Here is a 21,792-nt window from a genome sequence, read left to right on the forward strand (position 1 = left end):
GACTCAATGGTTAGGTGCCCCTGGGTTCAATCCCCACTACCAAAAAAAAAAAAAAAAGTGTAGTTAAGTCTTTGTACAATTCTTCCTTAACACATGCATTTTAGTTAAATCTGCAACATGCCTTTTAGCATTAAATTCATTTTTTTCTGTTCATCTTAACAGTTCCATAAACGTGATGAGTTGTAGCATTCGACCATATATGCTAAACAATTTTAATCACTGCCTCTGTGATGTTGTCTGCCTCAGAGCACGGATACTTGTAATACGTGTCAGATGGTGGAACAAAATAAGAAAATAAATAATTCCCATAAGTCCAGATTTTTCATTGAACAGTATCTTGATAGAAACCTTTTCATATTTAGCTGAAAGTGACAAATGTAAAATGTTAAAAAATACAGATGAGACAAATTGTTTTTTAAGATTGCAAATAGACAAAGACATTCCTTTGTAAATTTTGAAGTCATTTTTGACAAAACATACCTGAAGTATTAATTTGGCAGTGTGTCTTGTCTTGTAAAAAAGTCATTTAAAAGTTAAAAAATTTTTAAAAGTACCTGCAATTTTTCAGATGTTGACTTGATTGATTTTTAATATTGCTAGAAAGGTCTTTTATTCACTGACAGTTGCTCGATGGTTCAATTGAAAATATTTTCTTGTGAAATATTGCTTGTAATCTTTACTCATAATTTTTAAATGGAAATAGTGGTTTATCTATCCACAAATGGTATCTTTCTTTAGCAAGATTCCAAGCCTTTTTATAGTTAACCAAAGTTACAAGTTCAAATTCTTTAGAAATCATTAATATATGTTTTTGTTACACATCTAATTTCTCATTTAATTGTGACTAATTTCCTCAATTACTTTTTGAGAGGCAATTTTATATTACATTAAAATGCACTTGCAATTTCCTCTTAATAATGTCTTATTTTATTATCTTAAAACTTTTCCTAAAAAGTTTTTTAATTTTTTTTTTTAGTGCAAATTGCAACTGCCATTTTAGTTAAATCTGCAACATGCCTCCCGCCTCCCCCCTCCCCCGCTTCATCTCCACTTGATTTTGTCCTAGTGGTATGCCTTCATTTGAAAATTAAATTTTTTTTTTCCTTTTTGCAGTACTGGGAATTAAATCCAGCAGTGCTGTACTGCTTAGCTATGTCCCTAGTTTTTTCTGTTTTTTGTTTTGAGACAGGGTCTCACTAAGTTGCCCAGAATAGCCTTGAACTTGGATCCTCATGCCTCAGTCTCCTGAGATCTGGGCTTACAGGTGGATGCCACAGTGCCCAGCTTCCATTCTTAATTTTTGAGCTAGAAAAAAAATCAAGTATTTCAATTTAATTATCAATTATGATTTATAGGTGTTACTATACACTCATGTAGTCTGCATAAAATATTGAAATAACATTATAATGCTACATTGTTACATAGAAAAACCATATGAACGGAATCATTTTGTTGACACAACTAGATTCATGCTGTGCTCTTGTGTAATGCTGGAAATGTCTCATGCACATGATATACACTGCCATACATTTTGCACAAAGTAATAATGAAAGCAAAATATAGTTCTGTCATAAAATACAGTTATGTTTCATAAAGGTTAATGCTGTTTCAGTTATTAAGTAAAAATTTTAAAATCTTTAAAAATCAATTTATTTTACTCAGTTGGCACTAGCTGCATTAGGGCAACTCTATAGTCCAGAGCAGCCTACTCACTTAAGTGATGAAAAATGACCAGTTCATCTAGAGAGATGAAGTAGCTTGACCCATTTGAGTCTCATTAGTTAAGAACAGAGCCAGGTCATAAATAGCTCTAATATTTTAGTATGTGAAAATGCTACTTCAACAAATGTAATTTTATATTCTAGGCCGAATTCCTATCATCCCACCAAAATACTTTTTTATGAAATAATTTTAAACAATTTGTTTCTTTAAACTAAGCAACCACTATTTTGTAGGAGTTAGGTAGGGGTTTGTTTTTCATTTATGTATAATAGCACCCTGTTAATACAGAAAAGTTATCTGATTTTGTACTTAGACTTCATTTCCCAGATGAACACTAGCATTTGGAGTGGATTTGTTTTGAACACTGAATATTGTTTTATCTAAACTACATGCATACATTTATGGAAACAAAAAATGAAAATGTAAACAGGAATTAAAGTAGAATAACAATGCAGTTTCATTCTGCAGTGAATACGTAAGGTTCATTGAAGTAAGGAGTACCTTAAGCCCATATTCATAAAGTAGTCCTTACCCTCATTTATGCTCAGAGGAGCAAAGAATTAAACCTTATCATTAATGTGATACCTTTATGAATTAAACCTTTTCATTAATTTGATACCTTTATGTATTTGTCATAAAATCAGTGAAAAATTTGTTCCCCTTCCAGAGGTACTTTGATCAAAGAAAGATGGTCCAGGATATAAAAGGTTGCTTTTGCTATATGTGGAAATGTTGGAAATTGACCCTGGGAACTTGAGAATGTGTTAGAGAAATCCTGATTGACAGCATGCGTGGTCAGTTAATGAGGGTGCATGTTAAATAATGACAAAGGTAACAGTTTAAGTTTTCAAAAGCATTCACTTAAAAATTTCACTTCTCTGATTGAAAGTCACAAGCCATGGTTTTGTATCTAAATTTTTAGAATCATTACTTCCCACCTATTCTTTTTTATTTTTAAAATTTTTTATAGATTGGTTTCAGATATTTGAAATGTTTTCTTGGATTTGGTTAGAGATAACATTATTTTTACTAAGTGCTATGCTTTCAAGGTTTTGTTTGCTCAGAATAGCAGTGTTATTTTCATTATTCTTTAGTAGTTAAAAAAGTGCCTTTGTACAAAACTGCACATTTAAAAGAATATCTTACTGCCAGCCTATAAATTGTTTTTGTTAAAATTGGCCTATTCCAGCAAAAAAATAAAATGATAATGCAGTTAATTGTTTGTGAGTCCTTATATTATTTGCTTATTGACTTGCTAAAATACTGTGTCGATTTTTAAAAACACCCCAAACATTTTTTTACAGAGCACTTAGCAATTTCCTGAAAGATGTAGCTTGTTTCATAAATGTTTTCTAATGCCTCAGAATGAAAGATTCTTTCTTCCTAACTCATCTGAATTCTATTGATTTTAATTATGTTTAAGATATCCAGCTTTTACTTTTTCTATATAACCCTACAAGTTAAATTACCTTTTTCCTGCTTTTCACTTGTATCTCTCCTCCCCCAAATTTCCCATTAATTTGTGTTGGAAAGTGTTACCTTAAAGCTTTAGGCTTAAGGCTACATGAATGGGTGCTTTTATTTCCTTTTCCATGTATTATGTACCACTAAAAAGAATGTAACACATGTCCACAGCTCATTTCATTTCCAAAGGAGGAATTGAAGAGCTTTTAAATAAAAATGTGAAAAGAAGCTAGTGTTCATTGCCTACGTGGCTTTTTAAAAAGACTCTTAAAAACATTCCATTGTGTATTCCAGATCCTCTTTAAACTTACCACCAACAGTAACTGTCTACAGAGCCATGTGATCATCTTGGCAACAGCCAGACCTTTTAGTGATTTCATTACTGTGGTTTCCTCAAGCTCTTTATATACACATTGATTAATATTTTCCTTACAGTTATCGCTGTGATGATTTTGTGGTTAATGACACCAAGCTGGGACTGGTACAGAAAGTCAGAGAACACTTACAGAACTTGGAAAAGTAAGTATTAGGTCTTGGAAAAGAGAAGGGTGTTAAAGGGGTCCTTTAGCACTTTGAGTGGAATTTTTGTGAGTTCTATAACTTCATCATGTTTTTCATTGTAAATAAAATATTGGTAAACTATGCTTTGGGTTTGGATATCTGAAACTTTGCCCACATTTCATTTACTGTTTAGATAAGCCATGTCTAAGGGCCCAGGAACCTATTTTGTTGTTGTTGTTGTTGTTGTTATTGCCCACCAATTTGTAAGCTACTCAATTTATTTGCAAAGAGAGTTTGGGGGAGAGGACAGAAAACAATATAAGATCATTATAGAATTACCTTTAGTATTAGAAAATCTGTCAAATGTATTATGAGATCTTAGACTAAGATTTATGCATTAAGAGAAATTAGATTTAAGTATCATTGCATCTGTACAATAGCACAGGATTCTAGTTTCATCTTATACTTTTTTTGTTAGGGGTAATGCATATTTGAAATTACAAAGAACTGTACATGCTTTGTGATCATAAAGAAATTGAAGATTTATGTGAATAGACTTTTCTTACTATAGCTGAATGCTTATTCAGATAAAGCTTGCTGGACCCGAAATTGAAGTGATAAATAAAAGCCCAAATAGCAATGCCTTTGAAGCTACAGTGGATAGAAGCATGGCCTGGAATGACTGCTGACTCAAGTGAAATCTATAAATCACCCAAATCATCAGGTGCCATCTGATTTATTTTGGCAGTTGGTGTATAGAAGACATTGTGAAAATATGCCAAAGCAGGGATCCCTTGACAAACTTAAATGTAGATCCAGTAGAATATTTCAGAATATATACTGAAAGGGAAATAACCTAACTTCTTTCAGTACAACACTATATAGTATTTGTTGACCAAAGTCTTTAATCATGTCTTATTGCCTTAAATAGAACATAAAGCTTATAAGGAAGATTCTAAAATAATTCAATCACTTTGGGTTTAAATACCTTTAGTTTGTCATCTTTTGCTCCGTTCTTTCTCAAATTGATTCTTTTTTACCCCTTTAATCTAAACTAAGCATCATGAGCCTATGTAGGATTAGAAACACAGGTACAGATCACTAATCCAAATATTTAATTTTGTCTAAAGTTGCTCACAATAAATTATGAAGTAGGAGATTACTGAAGTAATTAGTCACTCTTGGGATGATAATGTCATTGTAAAGATCTTACATGCTTGGTGTTAAAGTGGGTAGCTACCAGAATATTTTCTCTGCTACTTAGTTTTCTCTAAGACAAGACTGCCACCTCAGTCCAAAGTAAGTCAGAATTAAGTCAGAGGGAAAGTAGGGCCTTCCATAACTGTATGTGTGTTCATACAATTAGAAAATACTTTGTTTTATTTATTACTTCATCAAGTAAAAGGTGTCTCAGCCATCTTGTGCATACTTCTACTTGGCCCCACTGAGAAATCTACTTTGCAATTCTTTTCCTATGTTGAGAAACATCACCTAAATTTATTTTTATGTTTTACAAACATAGGCTTTAATTTATAGTGGAATCTAAAAACTGTGATTACATTTGTGTTTATCCTGTACATCTTCTGGGGCCTCGCTGTCCCGTGGAACTTTCTGCAATTATGTAAGCATTCTGTGATCTTCCCTTTCTAATATGGTAGCCACTTGCCACATGTGGCTATGGAGCATTTGAAAAGCCACCTTGAAACTGAATTTTAAACTTAGGTTAACTTTAATTCTGGAAAGAAAAATAATTATATATTTACTTTGGATTAGCTGGGTACTTTTAGAAGGTAGAAGAGAATTGGCAGACTTAAAAGTCTGTATTTAACTATAATTTTTACTTCCTTCAGATTAGTTCTCCTGATAGCCAATAACTTTAAAGTGACATTTTGAAGAACAACTTTCTGATAAAATTTAAGCAGAAAAATTTTGATGAGAAATAATTTTAAGAATTTCTAATCTAATTAGAATTTTTTTACAGGATAGGTGAATCAAATTAATTTATATATGCCTATAATCCCATAATTATCATTCCTCACACTCATATCATAATCTATCAAGGCATATGAGTGAAACATACTTTTATCCAAATTAAGAAAGAAATAGCATATTATTTTAGACTCACTGTTAAATTCAGAATACTGATGTCAGTCAGGTTTTTCCTTTTATTGTAAGGAATGGGTCTTCTCGTTTTTGAAGCTTCACAAATGATTAGGTAGACAGAGTGGAAATTGGGATGGCATGTCTCAAAAACTACATTTAGCTGTCTGGCTTTGCTGGGATCAGCATCCAGCCCTTTCTCAGCTTTGGAGGAGCAGTGGGAATTTCCAGGGAAGTTGAACGCTTCAGTTAATTTCAAATACTCTTGGGCCTGACTGGTCACTTGATGGCATGACTAAGCAGTCAGGCAGGGCTTCATGCCCTAGATGCAGAGGGCATCTTGATTTTATTCTTTAGCCTGTTGTGTAGCATGTATATATTAATGTCTTTTTGACTGTTTGTTTGTGTTTTAATAGCTCAGCTTTCACAGCTGACCGGCATAGGAAAAGAAAACTTTTGGAAAACTCATCTCTAAACAGCAAGTTATTAAAAGTAAATGTAAGTAATTAAAACTTATTCAAATACAAGAGGTAGTTGAGATCTAGTCACTGTTATAACTCTAACATTTACTGTTGTTAGTTAAGGACTTTTATTAATCTGTGCCTTAGATTTGGAGTATTTTATAAAATATTTGCTACTTGTACTAATCATTCTTGATGTGACTCCAGTGAGTCCCCCATCTGTCAGTGCCTTACTGTGTTCCTCTGCTGTTGAAAGCAGGTTGCTCTTAATGCCTGCTTATGGTCTTATTATTCCATTTCTATGGAATCTTAAAGATCCTTGCTTCCTTATGGTAAACATAACTAGTGCAAATTCTATGGGTCTGAACTTTTGCAAATTTTATTCCTTAGGATGTCTTTAAAATAATTTTACCATAGAAGAATAGGCAACTGGGCTGAGTGGCATACACCTGTAATCCCAGTGACTGGGTAGGCTGAGGCAGGAGGATTGCAAGTCTGAAGCCAGCCTTCACAATTTAGTGAGACCCTGTCTCAAAATAAAAAAGTGGGGATGTATTTCAGTGGTAAAGTACCCCTGGGTTCAATCCCCAGTACCATAAAAAAAAGAAAGAAAAAAGAAAAAACATTCTGGTAATCATCTGTTTAATGCTGTACAAGCCATAAGCAATTAATAGATGAGCTAAATTTAAAGGTCAAACTGGGTGTGGTGGTAATCCCAGCAGCTTGTGAGGCTGAGGCAGGAGGATTTTAAGTTCAAAGTCAGTCCCTAAGCAACTTAGTGAGGCTGTGTCTCTAAATAAAATATTAAAAGAGGGCTGGGGATGTGACTCAATGATTAAGCCACCCCTAGGTTCAATCCCCGGTACCAAAACAAAAATTTAAAGATCACTAAATTGTTTTTAAATGAACCAGTGTTTTTGCCCCATAGCTACCCTTTGATGTCATGGTAGCTGTGTTTGGACACGTCCACAGTCTCAATTTTTTTGCCATGGTTTGGGGGGGGTGGGAGTATTGGGGGTTGAACTCAAGGGCATTCAATCACGGAGCCACATCCCCAGTCCTCTTGTATTTTATTTAGAGACAGGGTCTCACTGAGTTGCTTAGCACTTCACTTGTTGAGGCTGGCTTTGAATTCTGCCTCAGCCCCCCTTGCTGCTGTGATTACAGGTGTGTGCCATCACGCTCGGCCATAGCCTTTATTTTTTGAAACAAACAGCAAGAGTGCTCTTGTAACCATTTGAATTAATGGGCAGAAATGTTTTGAATTGAATTGGTAGGTCTACCTCCTAAGTATAGTATTCAGACATCATGGTGCATTGTAAAACTAATCAGAAAAGCAAGCCTCAAGTCTTTTTAAGTTGTTTTTTAAGGTTCATTGCTAAGAAAACATATATTGGTCATTTATGCATGGCTTCAAGTTATAAGTTTGGAAACAGAAATACTTGGGGCTTATATAATTATTTTCAGATTCCATTATATTTAATAGATTCTTATATAGGTATGAATCTTAAATTTTATTTTCCTGTTTATTTTTGCATTGTGTACTCCATTTTACATACTAATGTTTATTTTCTTATAATCTTCCAATAAGATACTCTCATTTAGGGGCTGGGGTTGTGGCTTAGTGGTAGTGTGCTTGCCTACTGTGTGTGAGGCACTGAGTTAAATTCTCAGCACCACATATAAATAAATAAAATAAAGATCCATTGACAACATTGTTCTCATTTAGAACAACCCCAGGATCAGAATAGCCTTCAAAAAATATTTATACACATAGAGACTAAATTGAGCGTATGTTTGACATATTCTTGGGACAGAAAAGGACTACTTTCAGACTATCCTGATACTAGAGTTTCAAGGTGAGGCTTTTGCTTAACTTTGATATTTGAAACAGTCTGCCTTCCCTTGGCATTACTAATGGCCGCCTCTTTTCCATTTTATAGGGAAGTACCACTACCATTTGTGCGACAGGCCTTCGGAATTTGGGCAACACATGTTTCATGAATGCCATCCTTCAGTCACTCAGGTAACATTATAGTCAGAGCTTAAGTATCTTGCATGAAAGTTTTAAGAGCAAAGGCTGTGCTTCTAACTCTAGTCATATGGCTTGGGGAAGTTACTCAACTGACTTTGTCTTAGTTTTCTCATCAGTAACATTGGGAATAATTGTTCCTACTTCATAGGGTAGTGAGAAGATTAAATAATTGTCAGAAGTCTTACAGCAGCACTTGGTAGTAAATAGCTGTTAGCTGTTATTATTTATTTCTCATTTTTTCCTGAATAGACTACAGAAGGGATCAGCACACTTTTTCTGTGAATGGCAGGATAATAAATAATAATAATAAATAAAAATAATAAATAATAAATAATAAATAATTTAGTCCTTAGTTCATGTTCTTCTCCTCCTCTCCCCCTCCCCTCCCCCTCCTCCCCTCTCCCCACCCTCCTCCTCCTCATGTAAAACTTACTGTAAAAATGTAAAAACTCCCTGATCAAGTGCTACATTTGGCCTTTGGACCAGTTTGCAGTTCCCTTATTCAGAGAGTTTATTTTAGTCATTAGTTAAGTTTACAGCATGGTAATAAGATCACACATTTAGAAGATCTTCAAAATGGGAGTTCATAACCCACTTGAATCTAATGTATGAAATATGATATGTCAAGAGTTTTGTAATGTTTTGAACAACCAATAAAAAAATAAATAAAAAAAATGTAAGAGAAATAATAAAAATGAAACAGCCAACAAGTCTGACATCAGCAGAATATTTTGAGAATTGTATAGTGTTAGATGTATCACATGCTAGAGTAAATTATCTTCCCAAATCAAATTGCTAATAAGGAGAAGAACCATATTTGATCTTTCCTTAAAGGTACATTCTTACGATTCTGTATAATGTTATATAAATAATATGGTTTGTTTTTATTTAAGGAAATTATCAAATACCTAGAAACAAGCACCCTAAAGAGAGTAATGGTGTCAGTCAATAGATGTAAGGAAAATTGGAGATATTTTTGAAGAGAGATTTTAAGTTCTTTGTTCATTTCTACAAAGTTATCCATACTGTTTAGTGCATGAAGAACTATAATGAAGCAATTCAATACAAGAGATCGTATTTAATACAACTTAAAATGTGACAATTAATTGAAAGATTACACTTTCAAAATCCATAGCTAGATTTCATAGAACTTTCTTTACAGTTATATTAAATTCTGTTCTTTTCTTTTTTAAAAAAAAAATAATCATTTTCTTCCCTTTCTTTTAAAATAGTAACATTGAGCAGTTTTGCTGTTATTTCAAAGAACTGCCCGCTGTGGAGTTAAGGAATGGGAAAACAGCAGGAAGGCGAACATATCACACCAGGAGCCAAGGGGATAACAATGTGTGAGTTATCAGAATATGTCCTTTCTGGCTTTGAGCTGCAAAACACATGACTCTCACTAGCGATTTTTATTGTATTATTTGAGTTCATAGGCACGTAAAAAAAAACTGTAGGGAAAATTGTATTTTAAGTATCTAGCTGGCAATCTTAATAATTGTTGAAATTCTTTTCTTTCTGTTTACTATAACAGGAAGGATAAATTTAGCATTCTACTTGTTGAGTCTTTGCTAATTTGGGCATTCTAGAATTGACATCTAGATAGAGTTCTAGGTATAGACTAACATGAATATCATTAGTTTATGTGACTTGACTTGTCTGATAGTGTTCAGTAAACCTGTCTTGGCTAATAAAATTAATTTGTAGCCAACAGATTAATTGTAGGGCAATACAATTTCTAATTGATATGAAGAGGGGAAAAACAGATATTAAGGACCAAACTTAAATTCATTATAGCCTTTTCCTATTTAGGGTTCAGAAGATCTGCTATATAATCACGATTTTTCGTGTCTTTTCTGAAATAGAGCAGTGACTTGTAATCTGTATATAATTAATGTTTTCCCTGTCTGCCTATCCCAAATCCACACACTCCCATTGCCACTCGTTTTGAAACATCATTTTATAATCTGACAGTGTCCTTCCTCAGTGTCTGAGGAAGAGTAGGATAGAATATGTTAGAAAAATGGGCAGTATGGGTAGATCCCCAAGATGGGGAAACTTTAAAACCAGGCATCAGAGCAGGAATGGAATAATGTCACATGAGTGGTGTTGGAAGGGAGTTTTATTTTATAGCAGTATGAAGGATGAGGTGGAAAGTGCTTGCATTCAAGCAGGCTTCAATTGGGTAGGAGGAGATAGAACTGTCCTGTAAGGACACTGCTGCCTTCCTGCACAGCCTGATGCCACAGTTCCTAATGGAGATGGGTGCTGGTAAAGGCCCCTTAACTGCTGTCCCTGGACTCTGGGTGATGATCTTTCCTGTTACCACCGACAGAGAGGGTTTGGTGCTGTCCTTGATTCTTTTTGTCACTTACTGTGCTTCAGATGTTGAGAACTCAGGCCACATATGTGTTCTGACTGTGAGGGAGGCTGAGAAAGCCAGAATCTGGACTTTTCAGCTTCTGGTAGGCAGCAGGCTCTGACTCCCACTAAGATGCTTACAATGGCAAATTTCCCAAATGTAGGAAGAGGTTCAGGTCCTAGGAAGTCAAATATACAATTTGTATCCCAGGGACTTAGATTATAGGGGTTGAGAAGGAAGGTATCGAGGTTCTCTGATATATGCATTAATTGAGTATCCAAGGGTGTGGTTGTTATATTGACAGAGAAGTTGAAGTTGAATATGTAGTTATAGCTACATGCATGGAAAATAAAAATTAACAGTGACTTAAACATCCATGGTTTATTTTCTCATGTAAGAGTCAGAGGTTATTTGCCCAGGGTCCTTTCACAAAGTCATCAAGTTCCTCTGGTTTCTGTTGGAGCAACCATTAAGGTGAGACTCTTATCCGCCATTACATCTTCATTCCAGCTTGAGGAAAGAGGAAACAGATCAATAAGAACTACTCTTTCTCTTTAAGGAAATTTCCCTAAAGTTGTGTACACTCACAGTTCTTTATTCTGACAGTTCGTACACTTAGCAAAAATGGTAGTCCTATTCTTATGAGAGTAGAACAAAATGGATACTGGGTGACAGTTGGGAGAGTAAAGAGAATAGTAGGTACTTGAGCTGTTTAAATCACATTGAATTTGAAGTAACAAGAGGACCTCCAGTAGAAAATTCATATTGGAAACCAGAGATACCTGAATAAAAATGGCCATGGAAGAATTTGACTTTTAAATTTGGATTTGAGAGTCTGGGTACAGTTTTGAGCATTAAAAACTTTGTGACCACATGAATTCTGAGGCAGAAGAGAGCAAATGTTCTCAGGTTAACATCTAAGAAGAGTTCCTAGTGATGGGCAAGAAGGAAAAATGCAGGGCAGTGACACATGCTTGTAATCCCAGTGACCTGGGAGGCCTGAGGCAGGAGAATCAGGCCAGTCTCAGCAACTTAGAAAGGCCTTGTCTCAAAATAAGAAACAAAAAGAATTGGGGATGTAGCTCAGTGCTAAAGTGTCCATGGGTTTAGTCCCTAGTACTAAATAAAAAGGAAGGAGGGAAAAGGAAAAACAATGCAGGAATGCAGGAGATGGAGAAAGAGATGCTATTGCTTATTTTATGTTTTTAAAATGGACATTCTTAAAGGATTTGGCTATAAATTATCCACTGCTTTATTGTTTCTGTGCATTTAAAAAAATTCAGAATATATAAATTTGGCAGAACTGTAGTATTCTCAGAGTTAACGAGATGTGCTTAAAAACTAGTTTTGTCAGCAATTAACTGATATGTCTATGGGTTTTTGAGGTGCTCTTATTTGGTGGTCAAATGTAGTTCAGAAAAGACTAAGCCCTTTTAAAGCTTTTATTTTTCACTTATGCATTTTAGACAATTAAACGTTATATTGAAATAGTAGCCCCTTATTAGTAATGCTAATGATATTGTTCCTTCCTCTTTTCCAGGTCTTTGGTAGAAGAGTTTAGAAAAACACTCTGTGCTTTATGGCAAGGCAGCCAAACTGCATTTAGCCCGGAATCTTTGTTTTATGTTGTTTGGAAGATAATGCCAAATTTTAGGTAAGTATTAAAGAAGGATATTTTAGAACAAAATTAGTCTTTACACTTCTTCTAAAACAATTTCTGATAAAGTAGTGATATTTTAACTATTCTAGATGATACTTTTTTAAAAAAAAGAAGAGCAGAAGTTGAATACATTTGACTAAACAAACTTATTTATTTAAATTATAAATAATATACATTAGAAAGATTTTTAACAGGGGCTGGGGATGTGGCTCAAGCGGTAGCGCGCTCGCCTGGCATGCGTGCGACCCAGGTTCGATCCTCAGCACCACATACAAAACAAAGATGTTGTGTCCGCCGATAACTAAAAAATAAATATTAAACTTCTCTCTCTCTCTCTCTCTCTCCCTCCCTCCCTCCCTCCCTCCCCCCTCACTCTCTTGCTCTCTCTTTTAAAAAGAAAGAAAGATCTCTAACAAAGGGTAGGGTATTTTGTTATAAAAATAAAACCCTTATAAATAACATGTATGCTAAGAAAAATACTGGACAAAATTTTCTTGGTTCTTTGAAACTCTTAGAGTAATTGCCATTATACACTGTCTTGTTACACCAATTAAAAATATCCAAAAGAAAAGTAGAAATCCATGGTGTTATAGTCACTCTTCTGATATGGGTTCTGATGCTCTGAAAATACTATTCATATCCATTAGGAGTTATGCTGCAGAGTGTTACAGTGCCCATCCTGACATAGTGGTAGAGGGACTGTGTTTATAGGGGCTTCCTCTCTGGCTACATGTGCTGTCAGAAGAGATAACTGACATCTTCTGGGTTAGTTGGCCCTGTAGGGATTCAGGTAATAAATAGTAGATGTGGTGCCCTGTAGGTGTTGGACAACAGCCTTTGCCACTCCTGAATGAGTTTGATTCTTATTAGTCATGATTTTGGTACCTAGTATATATCTTCTTTTCCTTTGCTTAAAAACAGCACATAAGATATAGAAATATATCTTGCTTTATTGCCTAATAGATTATTTTTTTAGAATAGAGAAATGTTTAAAAGTTAACAACTTCAAAGGACTGAAATTTGTTGCCTTGCTGAAAAGTATAGTCTTGAGGATCTGACCTGAATAACTACTTTTAATCCTGGTCTTGATTTGAAAGGAACTTATGTATCATGCCATTTAAATTTCCTCTTAGGAGAGACTAATTTTATAAGAATTTTTAGAATTCCCTTACTCTTAACTAGGAAAGGTAGCAATGATTGTTAAGATATTACTAGTCGGGTTATTTCTAACACAGTCACCTAGTTGGACTCTTGAATAGGGATTTAATCTTTGTATTCTGTTATTAATTTTCACTTATTGAATGCTTATAATGTGGCAAGCAGAAAATTTTATATCTGATCCTCATTAAAAACCAAGCAGCAAAAAAATTCGAAGCAAGGTGGGAAGTGTTACTCCCATCTCAGAAGTCGAAACAAGAGAAGCAACTTGTTCAGTGTTATACATCCACTAGATATCATGAACAGAATTGGAATCTAGATGTTTGTGAAGTTGATTAATAATACACACATTAATAGTAATTTGTCCACATGTCTTGCATGAGACCCACTAACTAATTTTATATTGTTCTTGGTCCCCAGGGTAAACAAGGCCCTTCATTCTTTGGAAGTTTAGAAAAGTTATTGTACTTCTATATAACATAATTCTACTTTGCCTCTAAATCTTCCCACATCTCTGCCCTTTCTAGTTTCTATGGCCCAATTGTGAACATGATTTAGTTTTTAGCTGCTTAATTTTCACATTCTGATGTTCCTACTGGTAGGTATTTTAGTCAGCTTTTTCAAATTGCTGTGATCCGAAAACCTGACAAGAATAATTAAAAGAGGAAAAGCTTATTTGAGGGCTCATGGTTTTAGAGATCTTGGTCCCTAGATAGCTGGGACCTTGGGGCTTGAGATGAGGCAGAACATGATGGCAGAAGATTGTGGTGGAGGAAAGTATCTCAGGACATGCTCAAGAAGCAAAGAGTGACTAAGTTCAGCTCACAAAATATGTACCAAAGGCATGCCTCCCCCAATGACCCACCTCCTCCAGGGACACTCGGTCTGTAGTCACCAGTCACCCTGTTAGGGGATTAATTCATTGATTGGGTTAGCCCAATCATTTCACTTCTAAACTTTCTTGCATTGTCTCACACATAAGCTGTTGGGGGGGATACCACATATCTAAACCATAACAATAGGGAAAGAATTTTTTAGAACAGATAACCAGCTTGAGGAATTCAGCATGGATTCTCTGGGGTGATTGGGGATTAAACCCAGGGACACTCTACTGTGGGTCTACACCCCACCCCTTATTTTTATTTTATTTTGAGTCGGTCTCACTAAGTTGCTGAGGCTGCCTTTGAACTTGGAGTCCTCTTGCCTCAGCCTTCTGAGGTCACTGAGAGTACAGGCATGTGCCATTGCGCCTGGCTTCTGGAGTGATTTCTGATATACATGAACTCTTAAAATTCCTTAATGATTGCTGAGAATTAGGTGCTATTATTTTCTTGGCTGGACTTTCTTTTAGTTCTGTAGTAATTGAGATCATTTTCCTTTTTCATGTAATGAAAGAATAATTTTCTTTGTTAGGTCTAGATATTGAGATTATATCATGGTTAAGGCTTTTGTGTGTGCCCAGGTATGAGGCAAGAAGGTCGGCTTTTCTTCTAATAGCTCTTATTTCTATTAGGTGTGCTTTGAGATTCTTAAAACATGACTATGTGGAAGCACAATGAGTCTTGAATTATGTTTTTATTACATTTATCTACAACCCTAAGCCACTTTTTTTAAGTTTAGAAAGCCCATTTTTCCTGATTATCACATAACAATGTCTAAGGAACTTGATCCCCTGGAATGAAATATGATTGAGAAATATAAACTTCATGTAGGAGGAACAACTTTCAGTTATTAAATAAATGCAGCATAAAAATGCTCTTAAATGTAATCAGCAGCTTTGGATAAAGAAATCAAGGCTAATTTTTCTCCCCCCCCCAACCAAAAGCCAGCAGGAAAAATTTTCCTGACCTTTTCCACTGTACATATCCACTTAGCACGCTAATGATTTCCTAGTATGTCCCTCTCTTCCTATTCTTGTCTTTTTCATAAAACTTATGAAGTTTACTTCTTTAAAGAAAAAAGTGTATCACATTAGATTGGGTAGAGAGAAGTGATGGGAGGGGAGGGGAGGGGAAGGGGGGATAGGAATGGCAGCAGAATAAAATAGATATTATTATTGCTGTATGTATATAGGTGACTATATGACTAATGTGATTCTGCAACCTGTACAATCAGAAAAATGAGAAATTATACCCCATTTGATTCAGATATATGAACTGTCAAGATCATTGTACTGTCATGTGTAGCTAATAAAAAAAAGAAGACATACATGGTTAAAAATTCAAAAGGTTAAAGAATATGCAGTGAATGTTTTTTCATTTACTCTCTTCCCTTGCCATTCATTCTGTCTTCTGGAAACAGTCATATTTACTAGATTTTTGTGCATCTTTTCATTGATAATCTGTGTACATATACTAACAAGTGTGTCTATGTTGATTTTAAACATAACTTACATCATGTTATTCTTTTTTGTTTTACTTTGACATGATTCACGTTAGTAAATAGCTTCTTTGGTCCATTTTACACTTGTGTCATAATTTACGTAATACTCCCCTACCAATGGTTGTATAGATTTTTTTTGTAATCTTTTGCCATTCTAAACAGTGTTACAATGAAATGTCTTATACATACACATTCAGGAATTGCTGGGTCAAAGGGTATGTTCTTTTGAATTTTGGTAGTCTTTTATGCTAGCCTTTGTTATTCTTTGCTTTTCTTTCCATGATTTTGTTTTGTTGCTTTGATATCTTTGTATGTCATATGCTTCTGCCTATAGTATTTACCTTGTTATCCCTATCTTCTTTCTTTAGGATTCAGCTTAATGTTAATACTTCAAGAAGGTCTCTTAATAATTCACATCAGGTCCTAATAGTATTTGCTTGCTTTTCATGTCACTCTTATGCTATTTCTACTTTAATGTATAACCTAATTTATTTGCCTTAACTTCCTAACACAGAACTTTTATTTATTTATTTTTTAATCATTTCTTGTTACAACCAATGTTTTTAAAAGTAATGGGAGAATAAGTAACTAAGACATTACTCTTATTGATTAGCTTTTCTTCTTGGTTTTTATAGAAAGTATAAAAAATATTTATAAACACCATAGATCTTTGCATGTGGTATTTTAATAATCTTTTGAAATATTTATAAATAGAAGGACTTTAAAAATGTTATTTAAACAATATTAGTTTTTCTTAGACTGGGGATGTGGTTCAAGCGGTAGCGCGCTCGCCTGGCATGTGCGTAGCGCTGGGTTTGATCCTCAGCACCACATACAAATAAAGATGTTGTGTCCACCGAAAACTAAAAAATAAATATTTTTAAAAAAACACAATATTAGTTTTTCTAGCTAAGAAATTATTATTTTCTATAAACACAAATTCACTTTTGTCATTTTTATTTTCTGGAGTTTTTGTCTTTAGGCAACTCAGCCATGATTGATATCAAATATTGGATAGAAATAAATCAACATATTTTGGTTTTGCAGATATTTTTCCCAAAACAGTAACTTAGAATTTTTGTATAAATATTAAAGACATTTTAAATGTGAATAGAAACTAAAATTCTAATGTGTCCTAAGTAATTTAGAGGGAGTTCTAGAATGATAACGTTTGAGTCTATAAAGGCATATCCTATTCCTTATTGGTCTTTGCCATTTTCCAAATTACATAGTGACACTGCCAAAACCCAAAATAGTCAGTAATGCATAGGAATGTCAGTTTTGCATGTTGTATCACACAAGTAATTGCATATCTGTATCTGGTGATATCTTTTGCATTATTTGGAATGCTTGCTTTTTATACTTAAGCAGTACAAAGAAACCTTTTCTTCAATTATTATCTTTTTTTTTTTTTATGGTATCAGGGATCGAATCCAGGGGTGCTTACCCACTGAGCCACGTCCCCAGCACCTTTTTTATTTTGAGATGGTTTTGCTAGTCCTTAAGGCCTTGCTAAGTTGCTGAGGCTGGCTTTGAACTTGTGATTCTCCTGCCTCCCAAGTCACTGGGATTACAAGTGTATACCACCACACCTAGCTCTTTGATTATTCTTTATCAGAACACTTCTTTGTCCTTAAGATTTGGCTAAATTTGGTTTGTCTTCATTGTGCCAAAAATTATTGTGAAGAGACAGTTGCCCCCGTGTTCTTGTTTATTCCTTGTGCTTTATCAGTGTTCTTCTTTCTTAACCCTCCATTCAGAATGATGCTTCAAGACCTTTTTGGCTTTCTATATTTGTAGTGTGCTCTCTAATAATGATTGCTCATGACAACTTTACTACAGATTTTATGTAGACATTAGGAACAGGGGATAATTTTATCTGAGTTTATGAACAAGTGAAGATATAAAACTTTTGTTAAAATTGGGGCCATTGTTATTTCCTTCTGTCTTAATTCTCTTGTCAAAAAGACAGTTAGCTCTTCATAAATTCTTTTTCTCATTAGTTTACAAGCAATTGTTTGAGTGACATTGTTGAAATATGAATACAGAACATAAACATACACCTGAATGTAAAGAGTGTTCTTTTAGCATGATTACAGAACAAGAGAAATCTAAGTTGACTACAGAGAAAGTTTCAGAAGCCTTGATGGTATGATTGGGAAATAATTGACAAGATCACTGAAGTTTATTGAATTTAACATACTAGATGATAATTTATTAAGGCTTCTCAGATAAGTCAAGGAAATTATTTAAATGTTTAAAAATAGAATTACAGGAAACACATTCTATTTTATGTAATGAAGTATAACCAAATTCTAGAGGCAAAAATAAAGTCAATCAAGATCTTTAGGGAAAAAAGGAGGATTGTAAATGTTTTTAGTGGCACATGCCTATAATCCCAATAACTTGAAAGGCTGAGGCAAGAGGATTCCAAGTTTAAAGCCAGCCTCAGCAACTTAGCAAGACCCGGTCTCAAAAAAGGGTTGGACATGTGGCTCAGTGGTTAAATGTCCCTGGATTCAGTCCCTGGTGTCAGAAAACAAAACAAACAAACAAATCCCACACATCAGAAGATTTAGATTGGGTCACCATCCCTGCTTTCTACTGATCGCAGCTCATTCAGCCATAGAACAGGTAATTTCAGGCTGCCATTCGCCTGCGACTCACAGGCAACTTACTCAGGCTCAGTGCTAATTAACCCGCGGAAACTGCTTCTTGGAGCCTGCTCCTATCAGAACATACACCGAGCACGGAGCGGCCGAATTCCGGCTCCCGGAACTGCTCTGGCCCAGGGCTAAAGAATCCGCAGAAACTGCTTCTCGGTCCGGGTCCTGCTGAATACTGTGGAGGTAAATACCAACCGAGCCTTCATAGGCAGTGGCAACAGGACTGAGACGGGGCTTGTGAGGGCCGGTCAGGACTCACCCGTTGCTTTGGTCACCCGGCAAAGGGAAGGAAATGCTGCCATTCGCATGGGATACCAACATGGCAGAGATCTGATGTCATCAGAAAGTGGCGGAGGAGAGAACTTCATCGATACCAGCGGCGACAGAAACAGTTGGTCTCATGGTAAAGAAAGTGAGTCACAAACACCCGAGTCTCTCTCACTTTATCATCAAGCCAGAGGGGCAGAGCAGAGCTGCCGGCCACGCCCGGAACAGGACCAGTGGCCCGCCGGTGTGACCCCAATTGGAGTAGGGGCAGAGCAGAACCGCCACCCGCACCTGCAAGGTAGGCAGACCTGCGACCGACCGGCAGAACAGGACCAGTGGTCCGCGGGTGTGGTAGGAGGGGCTGGGGAGAGCCACTGCCCGCGCCTGCAAGGTAGGCAGGCCTGCGACAGACCGGCGGATCAGGCCCAGCAGCCTGCCAGTGTGGTACACACGTCACCCCAACTGGAGTAGGGGTAGAGCAGAGCTTACGCCCGCGCCCGGATCAGGCCCAGCGGCCCGCCGGTGTGGTAGTCACGTAACCCCAATTGGAGTAGGGGCAGAGCAGAGCCGCCACCCGCGCCCTCAAGGTAGGCAGACCTGCGACCCACCGGCAGAACAAATCCAGCGGTCAGCGGGCGTAGTAGGAGGGGCGGGGCAGAGCCGCCGCCTGTGCCTACAAGGTAGGCAGACCTGCGACAGACCGGCGGATCAGGCCCAGCGGTCTGCCGGCGTGGTATACACGTCACCCCAATTGGAGTAGGGGCAGAGCAGAGCCGACGCCCGTGCCCGGAACAGGCCCAGCGACCTGCCGGCGTGGTAGTCACGACACCCAATTGGAGTAGGGGCAGAGCAGAGCCGCCACCCACGCCCGAAAGGTAGGCAGATCTGCGACCGACCAGCGGAACAGGCCCAGTGGCCTGCCGGCGCGACAGACACGTCACCCCATTTGGAGTAGGGGCAAGCAGAACCGCCGCCTATTCCCACAAGGTAGGCCGACCTGCGACCGACCAGTGGAACAGGCCCAACGGCCGGCCGGGGTGGTAGGCACGTCACCCCAATTGGAGTAGGAGCAGAGCAGAGCCTTCGCCCACACCCAGAACAGGCCCAGGGGTCCGCGGGTGTGGTAGACAAGTCACACCAATTGGAGGAGGGGCAGAGCAGAGCCACCGCCCGCGCCTGCAAGGTAGGCAGACCGCCGCCCGACCCTGCAAGGGAGACTTTTCAACTATACAAGAGCAATATAAATATATAGGGGGAAAAATTTTCAAAAACACAACAGTTTCACCAAGCAGAAAGAAACACAAGCAGTATGAAAAGACAAGGAAAGAAAGGACCACAAGCAATGCAAGTCAACGTAACTTTAGAAGAGGTAACAGCTGCAGCAGATGGAATGTCAGATAAAGAATTCAGGATATACATGCTTCAGATGATCTGGAGTCTCAAGGAAGACATTAGACAGCAAAATCAGATAATGAAAGATCACTTCGACAATGAATTACACAAACAAATCCAGGCAGCAAAAGATCAACTATACAGGGAGATAGAGGTTATAAAAAACAAACAAACAGAAATCCTAGAAATGCAGGAAGCAGTAAACCAACTTAAAAACTCAGTTGAGAATACTACCAGCAGAGTAGAACACTTAGAAGATAGAACATCAGACAATGAAGACAAAGTATTTCAACTTGAAAAGAACATAGACAGCTCAGCAAGACTGTTAAGAAACCATGAGCAGAACATCCAAGAAATATGGGATAACATGAAGAGACCAAACTTAAGAGTCATTGGGATACAGGAAGGTATAGAGGTCCAAACCAAAGGAATGAGCAATCTATTCAATGAAATAATATGAGAAAACTTCCCAGACTTGAAAAATGAGACAGAATCCCAAATCCTAGAAGCCTACAGGACGCCGAATGTGCAAAATCATAAGAGATCCACACCTAGACACATTATAATGAAGATGCCCAACATACAGAATAAGGAGAGAATTTTAAAAGCTACAAGAGAAAGGAAGCAGATTACATTTAGGGGTAAGCCAATCAGGATAACAGCTGATCTTTCAACACAGACTCTGAAAGCTAGAAGATCCTGGAATAACATATTTCAAACACTGAAAGAAAATGGGTTCCAACCAAGAATTGTGTATCCAGCGAAATTAAGCTTCAGGATGGAAGATGAAATTAAAACCTTCCACGATAAACAAAAGTTAAAAGAATTTGCAGCTAGAAAACCATCTCTTCAAAACATCCAAGGCAAAACATTACAGAAAGGGGAAATGGAAAATAACAATGAAAACCAACAGTGGGAGGTAGGACAGTAAAGGGGGGAAAAATAATCAAAGAGGAAAACAAACCATGTTTAGTAACATAAATAAACAAATATGGCTGGAAGAACAACCCACATTTCAATAATAACCCTAAATGTTAATGGCTTAAACTCACCAATTAAGAGACACAGGCTAGTAGAATGGATCACAAACCAAGACCCAACAATATGCTGCCTACAGGAGACGCATTTGATAGGAAAAGACATACATAGGCTGAAGGTGAAAGGTTGGGAAAAATCATATCACTCATATGGACTTTGAAAACAAGCAGGAGTGTCCATACTCATATCAAATAAAATAGATTTCAAGCCAAAGTTAATCAAAAGGGATAAAGAGGGACACTACATACTGCTCAAGGGAACCATACACCAACAAGACATAACAATCATAAATATATATGCCCCAAACAATGGTGCAGCTATGTTCATCAAACAAACTCTTCTCAAGTTCAAGAGTCTAATAGACCACCATACAATAATCATGGGAGACTTCAACACACCTCTCTCACCACTGGACAGATCTTCCAAACAAAAGTTGAATAAGGAAACTATAGAACTCAATAACACAATTAATAACCTAGACTTAATTGACATATATAGAATATACCACCCAACATCAAGCAGTTACACTTTTTTCTCAGCAGCACATGGATCCTTCTCAAAAATAGATCATACATTAAGTCACA

At 36.6% G+C, this 21,792-nt stretch overlaps 1 protein-coding gene across 6 annotated transcripts in view; it reads left to right on the forward strand.

The window, feature by feature from the left end:
• Positions 1-21,792, forward strand: part of Usp3 (ubiquitin specific peptidase 3) — a 109,606-nt gene that overhangs the window by 60,592 nt on the left and 27,222 nt on the right. For all 6 annotated transcript variants that reach the window (XM_027924430.3, XM_071608363.1, XM_071608360.1 and 3 more), the window contains 5 exons: positions 3,622-3,705; positions 6,204-6,285; positions 8,192-8,274; positions 9,516-9,629; positions 12,186-12,299. In XM_027924430.3, the coding sequence (XP_027780231.1) occupies positions 3,622-3,705; positions 6,204-6,285; positions 8,192-8,274; positions 9,516-9,629; positions 12,186-12,299 (477 nt within the window). The remainder of the gene's footprint in view (positions 1-3,621; positions 3,706-6,203; positions 6,286-8,191; positions 8,275-9,515; positions 9,630-12,185; positions 12,300-21,792) is intronic.

This window comes from Marmota flaviventris, chromosome 2 (assembly GCF_047511675.1).
Source record: "Marmota flaviventris isolate mMarFla1 chromosome 2, mMarFla1.hap1, whole genome shotgun sequence".
Taxonomy (NCBI): domain Eukaryota; kingdom Metazoa; phylum Chordata; class Mammalia; order Rodentia; family Sciuridae; genus Marmota; species Marmota flaviventris.